The sequence below is a fragment of the Malaya genurostris genome, chromosome 2, assembly GCF_030247185.1.
Source record: "Malaya genurostris strain Urasoe2022 chromosome 2, Malgen_1.1, whole genome shotgun sequence".
Taxonomy (NCBI): Eukaryota; Metazoa; Arthropoda; class Insecta; order Diptera; family Culicidae; genus Malaya; species Malaya genurostris.
This window is the reverse complement of record NC_080571.1, coordinates 276,743,676-276,762,759: the sequence shown is the minus strand read 5'-3', so window position 1 is coordinate 276,762,759 and position 19,084 is coordinate 276,743,676. Positions and strand designations below refer to the sequence as shown.

The following is a 19,084-nucleotide window of genomic DNA, read 5'->3' as shown; positions in this document are numbered from 1 at the left end:
GCAGAAATCTACGCGATTCAGTGTGGGGTACAATCGACACTTCAGAAGAGAATTTGTGGTACTAGACGAGTAGTACGTAAAACTGTTAGGATCGTCGGGGCGCCAGTGAACCGGAAGCTATCCTCCAACCGGAATCACTGGATCGACCCAGGCATCCTCTCGGTCGGGCGTTGACGGGTATCGAAAGCGTCGGTTTCGGGAGAGCCTCCTTCGTTGGGGAACTCTCCGTCGGTGTAGGCTAAATCCTTCGGCGGGGGCTAGTCGAGCAGTCGCCACAACACCGAGTCGTCGAGGCGCCAGCGAACCGGAAGCCATGCTCCAACCGGAATCGCCGGACCGACCTCGGAACTCCTTCGGGTGTTCCGTGTGGTGTAACAGAGAACTCGGTGTCGGGAGAACTTCCTTCGCCGGGGAACTCTCCGTCGGAGTAGTCTAGATCCTTCGTCGGGGACTACACGAGTAAATCGTGGCGTAATATCGCTAGCATCGTCAGGGCGCCAGTGAACCGGAAGCTATCCTCCAACCGGAATCAATGGATCGACTAAGGCATCCTCTCGGTCGGGCGGTGACGGGTATCGAAAGCGTCGGTTTTTGGTAGTATACCATTCTACCATTGATTTCGAGTAGTGGCAAGAAGCAAGATCTTACCAGAAGACAACAGGATCCTTGTGGCTTCGAATCATGGGTAGAAGTCGTTTTTATAAACATTCCTTTATGTATATTTCGCTGTTCATTGAAGCAGTTGTGATGAAGGGTTTCGAAATCTTACCGCAGCTACAAATTGCTTGCCAGACCATAGCTTTCTTACCAAATTTTTCGTCTGCAATCGATGTCTCGGACTGGTTTAACACTTGCCCTTATCGCACCGTATAATATTGTGGCCCTGGCAAGGATTTGTAATCGAGTTTCACGTAGGTTTCGTCGTCCATGATTATGCAGTTCAAATTTCCAACACGAATCGAACCCTCGGCCTGATCGACGCTTCTTGCTTCGGACTACGATTTGGTTGTTTCTGCTCCTTATAGGTTCGAAGATTCAAACGTTCTTTAGCACGAAGAACATTTGACTTCGAAGTGCCCACTTTTTTGGCCACATCCCGAACTGAAACCTTCTTCTTTTGCTCGAACGCCTTCAGTATACGTTTATCCAACTGAGGGTTAGCATGACCTTTTTTTCGACCCGTTTTCGGTTTATCCTCAAAGGTGTTATCCTCACCAAACTTCCTGATTGCATTTTGCATGGCTTTTTCACTTACTCCTTCCATTTTTGCTATCTTTCTCAGTGACAGTCCGCGTTCTGTGCACCATTTGTACACAATTTTTCGACGTTGTTCTGCTGAAATTCCACGCATTTCGAAACAAACTAATGAAAACGAATAAACAACTGCACAAGTGGTTATAGAAGAGTGTAAACAACAGGACACAGCCACAAAATTGACAGATTCTGAACCATTGCGAAATGGCAGCGGTTTTTGGTTGCGTCCATACTTTCTGGAACAGTCTTTAAGTCCTATTACACACTGTATCCCACTGGAATATGATCATATTTCAACTCGAATATTGTTACCAGTTGACAGTACTGAAATGAATGTTGATGAAATTGAATCAATAATTAGGAAATTTAAAAAACATGAAGGTATCTGGTTATGGTGGAATTTTGTATATTCTTATTCAAAATCTATCCGATGTTGCCTGGAGACTCTTGGAAGTGTTTTTATTAACTTACTTTCCTAAGAGGTGGAAAAACGCTAAAGTAATTCCTATCGTCAAACCTGATAAAAACTCACAAGAAACATTCAGTTATCGACCTATTAATTTACTTTCCTCTATAGGTCAAACGAAACTCGGAGAATCAACAGATAAATATCATGGGCCCTCGAATTTCTTCAAGATGACAACACCGATTTTAAATTTTTGCTCCGAGTGTGATTTGCACTCGGTTACCAAGTGCTGCTGTATGGATTTATATTTATCAATTATTCAATGAACAGATATGAGCTCTGCGGTTCAGTCGAGTAACCGATGTGCTTGTGACCTAATGTTTCTCGGTTCAAGTCGCATAGCTGCTATCGATCTTTTATTTTTTATTTCATTTGAATTCAAGACATGTAATTTTAAAATCACACAATTTTACTTGGTCTTGTAGGGGCTGTGGTCCACTAGGAGATTGGTAGTACCTATTAGCTCTCTCCGGACAGTACCAGCCTAGATGCCGTGTGGAATCCGGTGGAAAAAAATGAACCAAGAATAGATCCACTGGGTTCCTGCTTCCATGTCGTAAAAGGCGACAATTGCAGGAATTTCTTTTTTCTTTCAGTTATCAGATATTTTCAATGTTTCACTTCTGATTACTCTATTTTACCAAATTATCTCATCATTCAACCTATCAATTTCCGTCTAGCTTCGGAGAAAAGTTTTATTTGGAATGTTTTCTTCTTCCATGCTTTTGATTGTCTCTCAGGATTATCAATTTAATGATAAAAATCAAATATTGCGCAAATCAGTTGATATTACAACGTTAATAACAGAGATAACATATATCGGTATATTGAATACATAGTAAAAAAAAACACTTGGTATTAATATTTCAAACAATAAATTTATATTTTTCTCGGTAGCCGGATGCCCAGATCAACCAATATAACCATTTATTAATTTTAATAAAAAATTAAAACAATAAAGCGAAAATAGTATAGAATCAAGACGCGCGTGAAATCTGTTGACCTTTATTTGGTGATTTAAAATGATTTTACAACAACTGTTTAGAATATGGCAATGCAATGAATCAACTATTTTGTCTAAATCCTATTCACTCTTTTTTTATATCGCCTAATTTCATTAAGTTTTTATTTCTTACGCGATAGTATTGCAAATTTTTCTTCAGTTTCCTCGAATAAGAGCTGTGAAACAAGACTTCCCGGGACTTCAATATATGCTATTGTTGGAACGTTCACTAGGCAAGTCAGTGAGTTTAGTGGTACATCCAAGCATCTTGAAACCGGAACATACTGAGTCGCGCGCGAATAATACAAATACTGAATTTTACTAACAAATATCTTTCTCCCGTGACACTTGTAGAGTGCACAGTAGTATATACGGCTTCTAGTAACAACAAGTGTTGGACTTTGCGATGATGTCCTGCATCAGAATATTGTTCGAAAACATTTTTCTACGACGTCTCGACACTTGGGTCGAGACGAACGGTTTGTTGTCAGATACTCAGTTTGGCTTCCGTAGAAATAAAGGGACGAATGATTGCCTTGCATTACTTTCGTCTGACATCCAAATTGCCTTCGCTCAAAAGCAACAAATGGCATCTGTATTTTTAGACATTAAAGGAGCATTTGATTCAGTTTCCATTGATGTTCTTTCAGACAAGCTCCACCAACATGGACTTCCAGCGGTTATAAATAATTATTTGCACAACCTTTTGTCAGAGAAGTGCATGTATTTTTCACATGGCGATTTGGCAACATTCAGAATTAGCTACATGGGTCTCCCGCAAGGCTCATGCCTCAGTCCGCTCCTCTATAATTTTTACGTGAATGACATTGACAGCTGTCTAGTAACCCCATGTACACTAAGACAATTGGCAGATGATGGCGTGGTTTCAGTTACTGGACCCAAAGCTATTGATCTGCATAAACCATTGCAAGATACCTTAGATAACTTGTCCGATTGGGCTGTTCATCTTGGTATCGAATTCTCTGCGGAGAAAACAGAGTTAGTCGTCTTTTCAAGAAAGCGTGATCCCGCGCAGCTTCAGCTCCATATGATGGGAAGAATGATCCAACAGGTTTTAACTTTTAAATACCTCGGGGTGTGGTTCGATTCCAAATGCACGTGGGGAGGACACATTAGGTATCTGATAACGAAATGCCAACAAAGAGTAAATTTTCTTCGAACAATAACAGGATCTTGGTGGGGTTCTCATCCGCAAGATCTAATAAAATTGTATCAGAAAACGATACTTTCAGTGATGGAATATGGATGCGTTTGTTTTCGTTCCGCTGCAAACTCTCATATTATCAAACTTGAGCGAATTCAGTACCGTTGTTTGCGAATTGCCTTAGGCTGCATGCATTCGACACATACAATGAGTCTTGAAGTTCTGGCGGGAGTTCTTCCATTAAAAGATCGATTTTGGGAGCTTTCATCACGCCTGCTAATAAGATGTGAGGTGCTGAATCCCATGGTAATTAATAATTTCGAACGACTAGTCGAGCTTCGATCTCAAACAAAATTTATGACAGTATATTTTAATCATATGTCACAGGAAATCAACCCTTCAAGATATATTCCTATCCGTGTCAGCATCCTAAGTGCCCCTGACTCAACTTTATTTTTCGATACATCCATGCAGCGTGAAGTGCGTGGAATCCCGGATCATCTACGCTCGACGGAAATCCCAAAAATATTTTCAAGTAAGTTCAGGCATATTGACTCTGAGAAAATGTTTTACACGGACGGATCGCGAATTGAAGAAGCGACAGGGTTTGGTATGTTCAACAATAATGTTTCGGCCTCATTTAGGCTTCAAGAACCTGCATCTGTTTATATAGCAGAGCTAGCAGCAGTTCATTATAGTTTGAGTGTAATCGTCACATTATCTCCAAACCATCATTTCCTCTTCACAGATAGTCTGAGTGCAATTGAAGCCATTCGCTCAAACGCTGCTGGCAAAAATGAACCGTTTTTCCTGGGCAAAATAAAACAGTGCCTGAACGACATATTGAACAATAATTATCTAATCACTATAGTCTGGGTCCCGGCTCATTGCTCCATTCCTGGCAATGAAAGAGCCGATATTTTAGCCAAACGTGGTGCTATTGAGGGTGAAATTTATGAGCGACCGATTGCTTTCAACGAATTCTATAGCTCGTCTCGCCAAAGAACACTTGCCAGCTGGCAAGCATCTTGGGATAGAGATGATCTGGGTCGGTGGATGCACTCAATTATTCCGAAAATATCGACAAAGGCATGGTTCAGGGGACTGGATGTGAGTAGGGACTTCATTCGTGTGATGTCTAGACTCATGTCCAATCACTACACGTTAGATGCACATCTCCTTCGAATTGGGCTCTCCGAGACTAATCATTGTGCTTGCGGAGAAGGTTATCGGGATATTGATCATGTCGTTTGGACATGCGTGGAGTATCGTGATGTCAGATCTCAACTAATAAATTCTTTGCGTACCCAAGGTAGACTATCCAATATCCCAGTTCGAGACATTCTTGCTTGTCGTGACCTTCCATACATGAAACTTATTTATCATTTCATAAAGAAAATTGGAGTTTCAATTTAATAAAGGCCCCTTTTAAGACTTATTTCTGATCCCAGCTGCGTCCATGAGTTCAACCAATAGCTAAATCAGAATAAAAATTATGTAATGATACAAACAAACTCGAAACAGTTTATGAAATTATCAACAAAATGTCTGAAAATAACAGCTTATTTTATAATTTATAGAAGTTAATCGTTTGGTTCAAATAATATTTCCGAGTAGATTTCATAATTAATGACGAGTTACCTAAGATGATATTTAAGCTATAAGAGAATATGTTTTAATAAATTCAAAACGTTGTGACTATGTTAGAATTAAATTAGGATAAGAATATTATGTAAAAGTGATGCTACGGCGAAGAAAAACTTATGTAAACTGCCTTAAGAAATAAACGTATTTATGGAAAAAAAAGTGTTGGACTAACATCCCTTCCCATTCCTTAGACGATCTACGTTCGGGCCTGGCCGGCGCCGGTACTGATCAATGAATTCTGGGATTACCAGAAGATGTACATTGAAGGATGATTTACCAGTCCCAGGTCAGATAATCTAGAAATTCCCTGTACAATTTCAGCTAATCCCGATCAGTAACGGAGTAGCAACCAGGGGTGGTCGCTCAAGCTCACACAATTTTACTTGTTATTGAATATAAATTTGTTTGTAATACGACGCTCCATTTATGTGCATCTTATAAGATGTAAAATCACAAGATTTTTACAAACTGTGCTGCAACAGATTATTAATAATAGAATTCACCTTCTGGATCTGAATTCATGAACTGAATTTTGGATTGGATTCTGGAACTGAATTCAGCACCTAAGGTTTGGTTCACCTGAATTCTGAACTTGATTTCAGGTTCAGATTTTAGTTTCAGAACTGAGTTTCAGATTTCAGATCCCGATTACAAGTTAAAAATATAAACTAAGTTTCCGGAACTGAGTACTAGTTCTGGATTCGGGAACTAAATTTTTGGAACTGGTTTCTTGGCTAGACTTTTGAACTGAATTTAGTTCTTCAATTTATGTTAGGAGCTCGAATCCATACATGAATTCAGTTTCAGAATTCAGATCTGATGCATATGCTGGAAATAGAATTGGGAACTGGGTTCAGTTTCTTTATCCAAGTTTGAAATCCAACTTCAGAATATGTTTGTCGTCATTAAATCAACTAATATGAACGATCATCGATATACCGAAGCGTGATTGATACATGCCATTTTTATTTATATTCACATCTTCCAACTATGTCCGTAACACTACCCACCCGCCTTTTATTCATCGATTGTTGTCGTGAATACAACTTACTTTGCTATGGGGTGTCTTTTCAAAATTTACCCTCTGAAAGAGTGATAAGTTTTTGATCGTGAATATCTCTTGTTGTATCTAAGGTATCAACGTAATTTATGCTACATGCCATCGAAAATATGATCATAATTTTATGATAAAATTTTCAGTTTTATGACATAAGCTCAAATAATTCAAAATAAAAAATTTTCTGAAATGTTTGGTATCAACGAGTATCAAAGAGAAAAACTCATGAAGCGTGTTTGCCTTTCTTGTATTTTGAAAACTCATAGCTCAGTGATTTGTAGAAGGATTTATATAAGCTAACTACAAATAGATTCGCCATTTTTCAACTCAAACGCGTATTGCAACAACATTGAAGTGTTTCAATAGTACACTTTTGAAAAACCTATCTGATTTGAGCCCCGTCAGCACCAGCCAATCAGAACGCGTTCTGAGTACGAGAACAAAATATCTACTGCTGCATCGATATCAAAAGGATGAACATGAACACTTTTTCCCATCGTTTTCTGAGCAAAACTTATCGAAGCGAGGCATACGGAGAGAGTAACATCGAAGACCTCACGATTTTGAAATGAAGAGAGCGCCGAACAGCAAAATTGTGCCACGGTCGGCCACAGTTACGTTTTCCGGAATTTGAGTCGGAATTAATTTTGAACTCCAAATGCACCTACTGATTCCGCCCGAAATGGATTGTTTCATCTTCTTTGGATTTCAATTGGAAATCATAATCAATTCCGCGTCAAATCTCGGACGAGTTTACCGAGTGCACACGCCATGAGCCATCTCAGTTCTGTCCAAATGCAGATCCTAATGGTCATGACAATTCAAGGCATTCTTCAGTCCCACAGATCATCATTAAGAATTAATTGAATTTTCTCCATTTCCTACCAAAAGCATCAGATTCATCAAAATGGAAGTTGAAAAAGTTTGCGCCATCACTAACACATTCAATTACGACGGTATCGCTCTCACGCAATTCGTAAATGAAAGTATGGATGTAGAACACACCTTTATACTAGTATGGGTGCCGTTTCGAAATATGTCGTGCGGAACAGGGTTGCCACATATACAAATTAATCTGTATTTTATTTCTCCTGAAAAATACAAATTTAAAGCTTGAGAAAGGAAAGAATTTCTTAATGCCGCTAAAAATCCAAATTTGTTTAAAAAGTGTATTCCTAATTATATTGCATGTTTCTATGCGGATTAAGAAATCAAGTACGCTCCATTTTTTATATTCTCGTAAAAATACGTCGATGATAGTTGTGGGAGATTTAGATGCCTCAAAACAAAATAATATTAAATTATTTGATTTCATGAGCAAGTATATTAATTTGGATACAAAATCTGCTCCTTCACAAGCTACTCCACTTGAAGGCACATGTTTTGATCTCGTATTTGTTTAAAATATCAATGTAGAAAGCCGTAGATATTTTTCTTACTTTTCATATCATAGGCCTATTGTACATGGTACAATTCAAAAGTTCCAAGACTTTTTAAACAGCGCGGCATGTAGTGTCGACATCTGTCTGAAATTTTTATCCGTCAATTGTGTATCCTCCAGTATTGTCGTATAAAATTTTCATGATATTTGGCCGTATAGTAGCTGAGATATCGCGCTAAATGTGACGGTACATTTGTCGGTCGGAAAATGAGCATCGAACAAAGAGCCAACATTAGGTTTTATTTTAAACTTGGTAAAACTTTCACCGAAACTCAAATCAAATGATGAAACAAGCTTATGGCGATGACTGTCTATCTCGTAGCCGTATTCGCGTTTTCAAAAGGATATTAAATTAAATATATGGGGTAGGAATTATCAATATCCGCAGCGTCGATTTATCGTATTTTAACAGACAATTTGGGACTCAGAAAGGTGTGTGTTCGATTTGTTCCGCTTACTTTTAATAAACACGAAAAAAAACCTCAGAATTCAACATTCAAGAGGACATCATTAAAGAGGCCAAAAAGGATCCAAACTTTTTGTATTCGATTGTGACTGATGGCGAAACATGGTCCTTTGAACATGAGTCCGAAACCAAGCGTCAAAGTGCGAAGTGGCAGTCTTAATGTTGGCTCTTTTATACGTCCAAATGTCATGCAAACTTTATACGACAGCACTGAAGGATACACAATTGACGAATAAAAATTTCAGACATATGGCGATACTAAAAGCCTACGTCAACCGTATCAGTATCTCGGCCACGGATAACAGGTCAGCTTGGAAATAGATGATGGAAGTCAGCGGCATCAATCGCATTTTGAATTCAACTCGTCACTCTCCAATACGAACGCCTTCTTTTCCGACCCACCATTATTATTATAAAGAACTTCACTGGTTATTTCGTAGTACTGAATTGTGTGCCAGAATGTTTAATGTAACTAATCTGTACTTTAGCTTGAGTGCATCGTTTCAAATTCTAATAGTGAAGAAGGGGAGTGCTTGCACAATTCACACAATCGATCGACTAAATGATATTCGGAAGTGTGACACGACATCTAGTCATGTTTCTGACATTACCCACCCTCCTTTTTTCAGCAAGCTTCTTTTTTTTATTCTGGTAACAGCAAACAGGCACTAGTGACTCAAATTGGTCGATTATGGCAGCAATTCAAATGTCAACTTATGGCATTTAACTGTCGTAACGATATCTTGCTTATTTTTAGCTGTGAAAAAACGAGCACACATTTTCTTATATCTAAATGCTTATGAAAAAATTGCGAAAACACTTCTTTTTGATATCTTTACAACGACAGCTATCTCCAGCAACTTTCTTCTGCAGGATGTCTTTGTTGAGCGATAGAGGAATTTTTAATTAGTGACACCATCTGTCGGTGAAACCGGAGACTTATTGATCACAATGTTAGTACCGATGAAATGTTCATCTGAATCACCCACTCACTAAATTATCTACGCTAGAACCCGAAACAAGTTAGCATCAATACTCCTGTGAGTATGTGGTCTATTGCATATGACATCAGCAGCTAACATTTCCTGAATCGCTTTAATGCTACGCAATAAATGCACCGTCGTGATCTGACATATAAGAAATGTCAAACTTGGGAAATCAAAATCAACGAAACTCGAAAACATTTTGTGTCCAAATGAACAAAATCATTCAGTCAAGCTGAAAAATTTAATAAAATAGTAAAACCAGCTTTTAGATGGCAAAGTAATGTCGTGGCTGATGTTAACCTAACATATGCGTAATGATTTTGAATTTCGAAAATGAACTAATTTTCGTGTTCAGTTCTCTGAACCACCATCTACTGAAAACAAAATCCCAAAACAGTTTCCATCTAATGCTGGGTATCCCAAACAAACCAGCAATTCGAAGGTTCACTAAAAGCTCCCAAATCCATCAAAATTTCGCCCACTCAAAATACACCGAACCATTCATCAACTTCATCAAATGCATTGTAAAATCCAGCTAGCACCGAATGGGGAATGGAATTTGTCCATATGCTAAACCGGATGGGTTGGCTCTCGGCGGTTTGCCAAACAAAGTCGAACGGTGAGGTGTTCTTTCCTTTTTTTTTCACTGTACTACACCCAAAAACTAGACCCCGAAGAAAGCTTAAATGGAAGAGCGAACGAGGAGAGCAAAGTGTGGCAACGGAATTCTGGTTCCTTTTGTGTTTGAGAAAATGCACCTGATTTGCCGACATGCTGCATGTGCGAATCCATGCAAATACCGATGCAGTGTGATCTATCGTACCGAGGGAGCAGAAATCTCCACACCCGGCTCGGATCGCATGCAGGACTTATTAATTAACTTTCCAGGCGAGAGAAGCACAGCTTCAATCATAGTCATGCTCGGATGCATAATACAAAAGGTTCCGGAAAACGATGCGAGTTCAGAACCAACGGAATATGAATAGATCAGCAGGGGCTTCCCGGAATGACGTTTGTCTTTACGGTGAAGTACAGTCATGAAATTTAAATTAAAATTCTGATTTTGAACTTTGCCTGCTGAAGTAAACCGAGAAAAGGGTTCTTCAGCAGTCCGATGGCTGACCGGGTAGCTTACAGCAGATATTGAATAGCGTTCTGGTTGAGTGCTTGCCCAGTACTCACCACACCATTGTCGGACTGAGAGCTGTGAATGACCGGTCTCGGTGATGGTATATTTTATATGCCCGCGCTGCACGACGAATGCGCCCGAGAGTTATGCTTATTGATGTTAAGCAAAGCTTTGGTTTTGTTTTGCTACCGGAGAACAACCGCGGTTTACCTTTGTTAGGAACTATAGACGTGAGGTGTCTTCAACAGGAATGGCTTTTGTTTCTCTAAATTATCTGTGTTACGGGCTTAGTTCACTAAGGATACCAAAGAACATTTTTCATCCATATAGGTTTTAGAATTTACATAGTTTTGGCTACGTTTCAAAGAATGCTTGTCGCCAGGCCCGTGCGCAGGAATCATTCAAGAGGTTTAAGGGGGATGGGGATTCAAGGGAGAGAGGGGGGTTCAAAAGTGCAAAAATTTGAGAGAAAAGTCAAGTTATTTGCACTTTTATATAAAAAGTTTTCTATTGCTCATGGAACTTACTGTGGAAAAATCTTCCATGGGTGGGGTTAAAAACCCCAAACAACCCCCCCCCCCCTCCTCCTGAACGCGGGCCTGCTTGTCGCGGTGCTCTTCGAAAAACATCTTGCATCTTGCCGATTATTTTGCATAGTAATAAGGAGTGTATCGAAAATAAGCTATCCACATACATTTGTGTTGTACGCATGTATTGATGATGGTTTTTATGCTCAGATCACAGCCAGAGATGTCCGTCTCCTCTGTGTGACGACGAGCAAGCAAAATTTCTCCCCTCGCACTGACAACTTCAACGAGAGCTCTTCTCTTTCACATATATTAGGTTTTTTATAGACGACACAAACAAAGACGACACAAATTAACAAGTATTCATCCTTGACAGTTCAGCGGTACTGTTTACAAACAAGCTTAAACAAAAATTTGAAGAGCACATCTAAAACAATCATCTTTACACTTTGCAACTAGTCACTTTTATTTCATAAATATCAAAAACGAACCGTATTCAATCGTGAACAAATGTTTTAAAACTTTATTTAGGCGATACGGACCGTAAATGGTCTGATCCAATTCGTCAATAAACAAACAGAAGAACTGTCAAAATGTCTTCATCCGATTGAGGTTAGCAGTGACGGTAAAAAACCTAATACACCACTGATGTATAAAGTGTGCACGCATCATGAGTGCACCAAAGTGCTAGAGCAGAGCTTATAAATTCTCTGATGTGGATGCAGATACTTTCACAGAGGTGCACACGCCGGTGAGCACTCTGGTGTATGGTTTGCGTAGAAGAAGCGTGGACACGCAAAATCAGCAAAATAAAACAATTTATCGTAAAATTTTCGGTTTTCCTAGCAAATTTTTCATAGCAAGGCCAGATCTACTCTCTATTAATTGAAGTTCACAGAAGTGTTCGCTCACCATCACGCGCCAGTGGTCACTTGGGTGTATTTAGACGAGAGCGCGTGTGAGCGATTCATGCGAAGAGAATGTGTTTCACTCGCGCCAGCTGCTTTAACCACAAGCACACACTCAAATGCTGTCTATTCGACACTGAGAAGAAGTGCGCTTTCCTCTTTGTGCGATGCTTCGTTTTTTTGCATACTCGGTGTGGACAAGAATCTGACGCCAGCGTGTATCACTCTGGTGAAATGCCATCTCTGATCACAGCATGCTGTGCGTTTGGCTGTCAGCTTTCGTTTGTTTACTTGTTTGTGCGGTTGATATTCTGCGTTTTAAAAAAGGTCGCGTATTGAAAAGGAAGTGAAAAATAAGGTTCTGGACACATGGCTGATTGAGAGGGGTATAACTATGCGAAAATTGGCAAAGCGGTTTGGAATTCATCATGCCAGTGTTAAAACCATCATTATTAAGTTTGGGGAACACTATTCTTTTGATGAGCTAGCAGGAAGAGGCAGAAAACCCGGTTCTTCCAACCCGAAACTGGACCAGAAAGTGGTATCTCTAATCATGAGGAACAAATCAATGTCAATACGTGATTTGGCCAAAAATGTAGAAACAAGTGTCGGAATGATCCAGCATATCAGGAGGCGAAATCACCTGAAGACCTACAAGAAGCAGAAAATCGTGAAACAAAGTGTAGAACAGAAGAAGCGAGCAGCAACAAGGGCCCGGAAATTAAATTCGCGTCTTTTGCAGATCCGGACACTGCGTTTTGATGGACGATGAGACTTATGTAAAGGAGAACTCAAACACCTTTCCAGGTCCAGGTGTCCGGAACTTGATGAAGAGCGTTCGATCAAAAGTTAAAAAAAATCGTTAAGGTATAGCTTAAATTTCATCCGGTTTTCATTATGCTCAAGTTTAACCTCGTACAATAAAGGATCAATTTTTGGTTTGAATAAAATAGCGTTTTTTATCATAATTTGAAAGAAAAAATTGTGGATAGCTTATTTTCGATACTAAGGAGTGTATCGGAAACATACAAACCAAATTGTCAATCGAATGAAAGAGCTTGTATTTCATTTTAATTTAATGGTATTATCAAAACATAGTTTTATCAATCCCGCATATAAGATCAGAAAGTTTTTCTGACCCGAAGAGGCGAATGACTTTAAGGTTAAACCTCTATAATCGAAACATAAAACTTCGGGTTTGTAAAAGTATTTGCTATTAATATTGGTTGATGTTATGAACTTGTTATTGCGTGTTATCTGACTTTAAACATACGACTTCAAGAAATGTACAGCAAATTACAATCTAATTTTGTTATATGCCAACGAGATCGTCACATTTGCTATTAGCTACACAATTCAAAGAAAGTCGTGCAAATTCACATTTTCAGCTCCAGGTCATGAATTCAGGACTGAATTCTAGAATCAGGTCCAAAATTTAGTTTTAGATTCCTATTCGAAAACTCGGATCCATATTGTAAGGGTTTTTAAGGAATATCGTCAAACCGGAAGTCGCCATCTTGAATTTTCGAACCACTTCAAACATCGTTTTTCGTCATCTACTCATCAATCCCGTTCCGAAAATACCCATATTGTAGTAATTTCCATGGAGCCGGAAATTGTTTTCATTGGATGCAAAAACCTCTTTTTACGAAGTTGATTCGTAAAAAAAGTTTACGTTATTTGGGATTTGGTCCGTAAAAAAAGATTACGTTATTTGGGATTTGGTTCGTAAAAAGAGTTACGTAAAAAGAGGTAACATAAAAAAGTGTTCGTAAACGGAGGTTTGGGTGTAACTTGACGTTTATCGTGGTACGAAATAAACAAAATCTTACGATGGAATAACTAAGAATTTTGAAATAATTTTATTATTGATTTTTCGAAAAATCAGAATTTAATTTTTCCATTTCCTACAACTTTTTCTTGGGCAAAATTTTGTAGAAGCTACAGATTTCGAGTTATAATTGTTTAAAAATAATGTTGCTTGAGACACATACGACCCTTTTCAAAAATTAGTCTTGAGTGAAAGAAATCTCTAGACTAGTGAAAAATACTTTATTTGCCATACCGATCACACATACAAAGTTTCATGCAAATCCAATGGTGTCGTGCCCGAGTTTTTCCATTTATGGACGATTTGATGCAGAATTTCTCTATATGAGATGAATGATGCAGCTGAGAGGACAATTCACAATTTTGGGGGAAGGTTCGGATTCATACGAAAACAGGACCATTTTCCATAGTTTTCTTATTACTTTATTCGTCCATCTATATGATACAGCTTACAGTTACGCACATAATCTGAAGTTGGCATCTCACATCGGGAAATATTTACAAGGCCATCGAAAGCAATCAGCACTTTATTTGTTCTCCGTATGTTCGTTTATGTAATATATATTTTTTACTTTATTTGCGTTCCATCGATATAAACGATATTCTTACGCGCACGGACGGTTAATGGTACATTGAATTCAATCGAATTAACAGCTGTTTATTTTATGATGCGTCCAATACTTCGTCTTAGTTACAGTACCGGAACTGGCCAAGTTGAATTACAAGCTCCGGACCACCGTCTCAGTTTAGATTTTAGTAATTTTTCTTTTTAGTTCAGTTACAACGTAGCCACGGTATCACTCTTCATCACCGACTGTCGAGCGTGAATATTCCAAAAAATTTCCTGCTTTATTGCTTTTTCGCTTTCGCTTTCACATTCGCTTACACATACTCTATCTCTATCTCTCTCTCTCTTTCCCTCGTACGAACAGGTGATAATTTAAATTTAACTACAATGCTACAAGTAGAAAAAGGATAATACTTCTAAACTTCTCTGTGATAGTTTTTGTGATAGTAGTAACGCGAAACCCAAAGTTTTTTTGTTATTTGTTTCTTTCAAGCACAATTCATGTAACATCGTATAATCGCTGAGTAGGTAAAGTAGGAATTTTGAACATTTCAACGTAGGTGGTTTTGTTAACAAGCAGTTGTTTCGATTTATGGCGATAAATCATCGATTATTTACAGTGTCGTGTTCGACCGGCTAGCCTAGAAAATGTTCGCATCGTTTTATTGAGTATTAGTATTAGATTGTTTTACGCTACTATTCGATCACTAGATTCACACTCAATGCTGCTCCTGATATGAATGAGTAGCTAACATTTGATTTTGTTTTTACTTGATTAGGATGTTCGCTAGCACAAAGTGTGCTAGGAAATATAAATATCTCAATCCGACCACAATCAACCGTGAGTCTCCTCCATGAGCCGACAAGAAAAATACGGACTCAGCAGTGAATCGTAGCCCCTTTTTGACACCTTCCGTCGCCCTACATATTCTCAGATTCCTTTTCAACAATTCTACCTTTTCCGAATGGAAGTACTGCGATCAGTCTTGCTTTATAGTCGCCTACATCGATTTCGCTTCAATCTGATGTGATATTCAATGTACATCGTCAGCTAAACCATTCCCAGCGCCGCACACGGCAGCAGAGAGCGGTCATCCATCCATTATTTACAGGTGTACAGAGAGTATGGCCAAAGAAAACAACGAACGACAATTCACCTTCTACTATCTACTACTACTACTACTACTGCGGGTGGCCTAACCTAGACTGACTGGCTACCTCTCAAACCCTCTCCAGTTTTGGGTTTGGGTTGGAAGGACATCAGTGAAAACAAATCCGATTGCCTCGTACGCACACCTGTCTGTCTGTTTGTCTGTCTGCCTGCCTCCATGCTGCCACCCACCACGCAACCCATTTAAATTTCCACACTCAGTCTTTCGTCGATTCTGTGTCGCCGGCGTCGGCGTCAGAATAAGTTATTATAAATAGTCAACTCTCAGCAGCCACGCATCTCTCAGACGTTATCACCGAACTCGGAGGCGGACCGATAGCTAATGACACTGCGGTTACCGGTCGGATGGTAGACGGCTTCACCCTCTCTGTCATTCCCGTCCCCGGCTTCGGCCAGCGGTCTGGATCGACCGGAGTTTTGGTAAATATTGGCCAAATGACCATTCCAACTGTTGGCATTGTTCGGATTCGTGTCCCCTATCTTTATGTACAGCTGCTCCTGCGCTCCTAAATTATTGAGCGAGGACATTTTCTTCTTCTGGCTGTGCTGTGATTGTTGCTGCTGGTGTTGATTACCATACTCACTTCCAGCATCCTCTGCCGGACTGCCGGAGTTGGCCCGGTCAGCCGTTCCAAAGCTAATCCTCAGGTTATTGATTGGAGTTCGGGCTAATTTGAAGCGATTTTTTCTTATCGTCCCGAACGGTGTCTGCGGAACCGACTGACTGCTGGGATTGAAGGTTTTGTTCGTTTCGGGACGAGCTCCCACCACCATCCCGCCACCACTGCTGCTACTGCTACTGGCACTGCTTCCGCTGTGATTCGGTACCAACTGATAGCCGCCATTACTTGTGCTATTGTTGTTCAACGAAGCCAGCTTATTCTCGGTGATATTGATTTTCTCGCCTGGATTGAAATATGAGTCCGAGTACATGTTGCGACCGTAATTGTTGGAGCCCCCCAACAGAAGACCACCGTTTTCGGCGTTCCCATTGCTGGACCCTCCTCCGCTGGTGACCACCATCGGTGGATAAGAATCGGTGTTGTAGTACATGCTGCCGTAGGGTGTTTGCTGATGATGAATGCTGCTTACGGTACCGTTCGCGGAGGTTGTAATAAATCTTGAATTGCCTATCAAAGTGGTCGTTGCGTACGGAGCCGGCGAACGGGTTCCACTGTACTCGGACGGTGTCTTGCCGGCGACCGTTCCCGTCGTCGTGTTGTTATTGTTCGGAGCATTCGGATTGAACGATGACACCTCGGCATAATCGGTTGGATATTCGGTGTAATCGATGCCGACGTAGCGGTTTCGGTTGTTTTGCTCCGATGGTAGACCATTTCCGTTGCAAACCGGTGCGTAATCTTGAATGTGATCTTTCGGTCGACTCGGATGACGCCACAGTATCGCCGATGGATCGGTCCAGTAGGCATCGTTACCTTGCGGAAGCGAAGGGAACTTCAGAACGCCGGTCCCATGATGGCCTAAGTGGAAGATAATATTCTAATTTAAGCACAACTTAAATAACGAACAAACTCACCTCTCAATGCTGCCAGTGCCGACTGTTTCATCATCATCTGTTTCCGCTTGACAAACACCATCGCCCCGAAGGAAAGCATCATCAGTGCCAGAATCGTCCCGAGGACGGCGATGAACCACGGTTTCGTCAGAATGTCGTCCGCATTGTCATGATTGATCGGATAGCGATGCGATGTTTGATCCAACTGTTTCGTCACGGGATCCAACCGCAGGGTAGCCGGACTACTGAACGGTCCCATTCCGGCCGTCGTTGCCGCGGCGATACTTACGGTGTACGTGACACCCTCGGTTAAATTGGCCAGCAGCAGATTCGGTGAACTGGCATCGATCGTCACATTGCTCAAGATTTTGGTGAAATTCGAACGAACGTCAAGTCCTCGCACGATCACATGGTAGGTTTGTAGAATACCTTTGTTTCAGGATAAAAATTTTCCTTAAATTCTAATAAAACAAGACGAAAGATTAAATTACCATTGATTGAGTTCGCTGGAGGTGACTTCCACTTGAGATAGACGGCCGATGAGTTCAACAGCAAAGCTTCCATCGCAGTTGGCGGGGCTGTCGGAACTATAAATACCAAACATAAACATTCAAGCGACAAATTTCATTCGTTTCGTACTGTCATAAAACTTACCATCCTCCAACGTTTTGGACAGCCTCGAGTTCGACGGTTTCCCTTCGACTGTCCTATAGAAGGGAACAATGAAAAACTCGTACTCCGTGAACTTATGCAACCCGCTAACAGTACAACTTGACACACTGCCAGCATTCAGCACCGTTAGCATTTTGTACGATCGTTCGGATTCTTCCTGCAGATTGCGCGCGTAGATGTAGAATCCTTCAACGTACTTGTCGTTGATGATCTGGATTTTAGGTAATCATTACATTAATATTGTTACTGCCTCGGTTGAGCTTATTTCATAGTACGCTTACCTCCCAAACCAACTTAATCGTTGTAGAGTCCACCGAAGTAGCGTTGATCAGCTCTACGACGTCTCCAGACAGAAGACTGGCTCGAGCTTCGCTCATATCCAGACCAGAATTTAACTCGTTCTGGAAAAGTAAAGGTAGGATTAGAAAATTACAAAAAAAGAACAACAACAAACAACAAACTATCCCATCATTCTCGGAATATTTGAAAGAAAAATGTTTAATTAATGCTCATTCCCTTTTTTCCCTTTTCAGTAAATTTAGATGGAACTAAAACAGTTTGTTGTATGCAATCTGCGCCTTTTTTCTTTAATTTTAATGGACGAAATTCAATAGATAAACGATCCAATGCGATATTATTTTAAATCGAAAATGAAAAAAAAAATTATCGATAGTTTTTAGAACTGAAATACTAATTAAATCACAGTCCTCTGTGAAAATCGTGTTTATTTATTCATATTTTTTTCCGTTTTCATAAATATAAAAAATAGGAATTATAGCTCAATCTTTAGAAAAATTTCCCGTGGTCCGGAGGACCAGGTGTCATATAGGAGAGGATGGGGTAAAACGCACCCCCGAGGCATAATGCACCTTTTGCTTTTTTCAAAAGTTACCAATTTTTTTAAAGGTCTCCCCGTCACCCACAACGCTATTGAGTGCTTTTGAGATCAGATGTTTACTTTTCGAGTTATACGAAGTTTTATGTCAAAAGTATCTGTCACACTTGGCCTTGAAAATAGACTTAGATTCTGCACGGTAATAGCTATCCAACAAACCATAAATTGTTAAAATCCGTCCATTTTACACAGAAATATCGATATTTTTGTGTAAGCGACTTTTCCCTCTATTCCAGCAGTAGGAGTTTTGAGCGCTGTATGACAAAGTAATGCTTGAGAGCTACGTGAAACACGGTTTTTTTTATACTGTAACATACATTTTCTGCATTCATGCATACAGATAATTTTGCTGGGATTGTGTCATTGCTCAGTTGCATGAGTGA

At 40.0% G+C, this 19,084-nt stretch overlaps 1 protein-coding gene across 2 annotated transcripts in view; it reads right to left on the bottom strand.

Annotated features, from left to right (window-relative positions):
• Positions 1–14,279: 14,279 nt before the first annotated feature.
• Positions 14,280–19,084, bottom strand: part of LOC131430198 (roundabout homolog 2-like) — a 250,789-nt gene continuing 245,984 nt past the window's right edge. For both annotated transcript variants that reach the window (XM_058594938.1, XM_058594939.1), the window contains exons 10-14: positions 18,088–18,207; positions 17,789–18,017; positions 17,626–17,721; positions 17,156–17,563; positions 14,280–17,099 (exon numbers count right to left, since the gene is read on the bottom strand). In XM_058594938.1, coding sequence (XP_058450921.1) covers positions 15,901–17,099; positions 17,156–17,563; positions 17,626–17,721; positions 17,789–18,017; positions 18,088–18,207 — 2,052 coding nt within the window. In that variant the 3' untranslated portion in view covers positions 14,280–15,900. The remainder of the gene's footprint in view (positions 17,100–17,155; positions 17,564–17,625; positions 17,722–17,788; positions 18,018–18,087; positions 18,208–19,084) is intronic.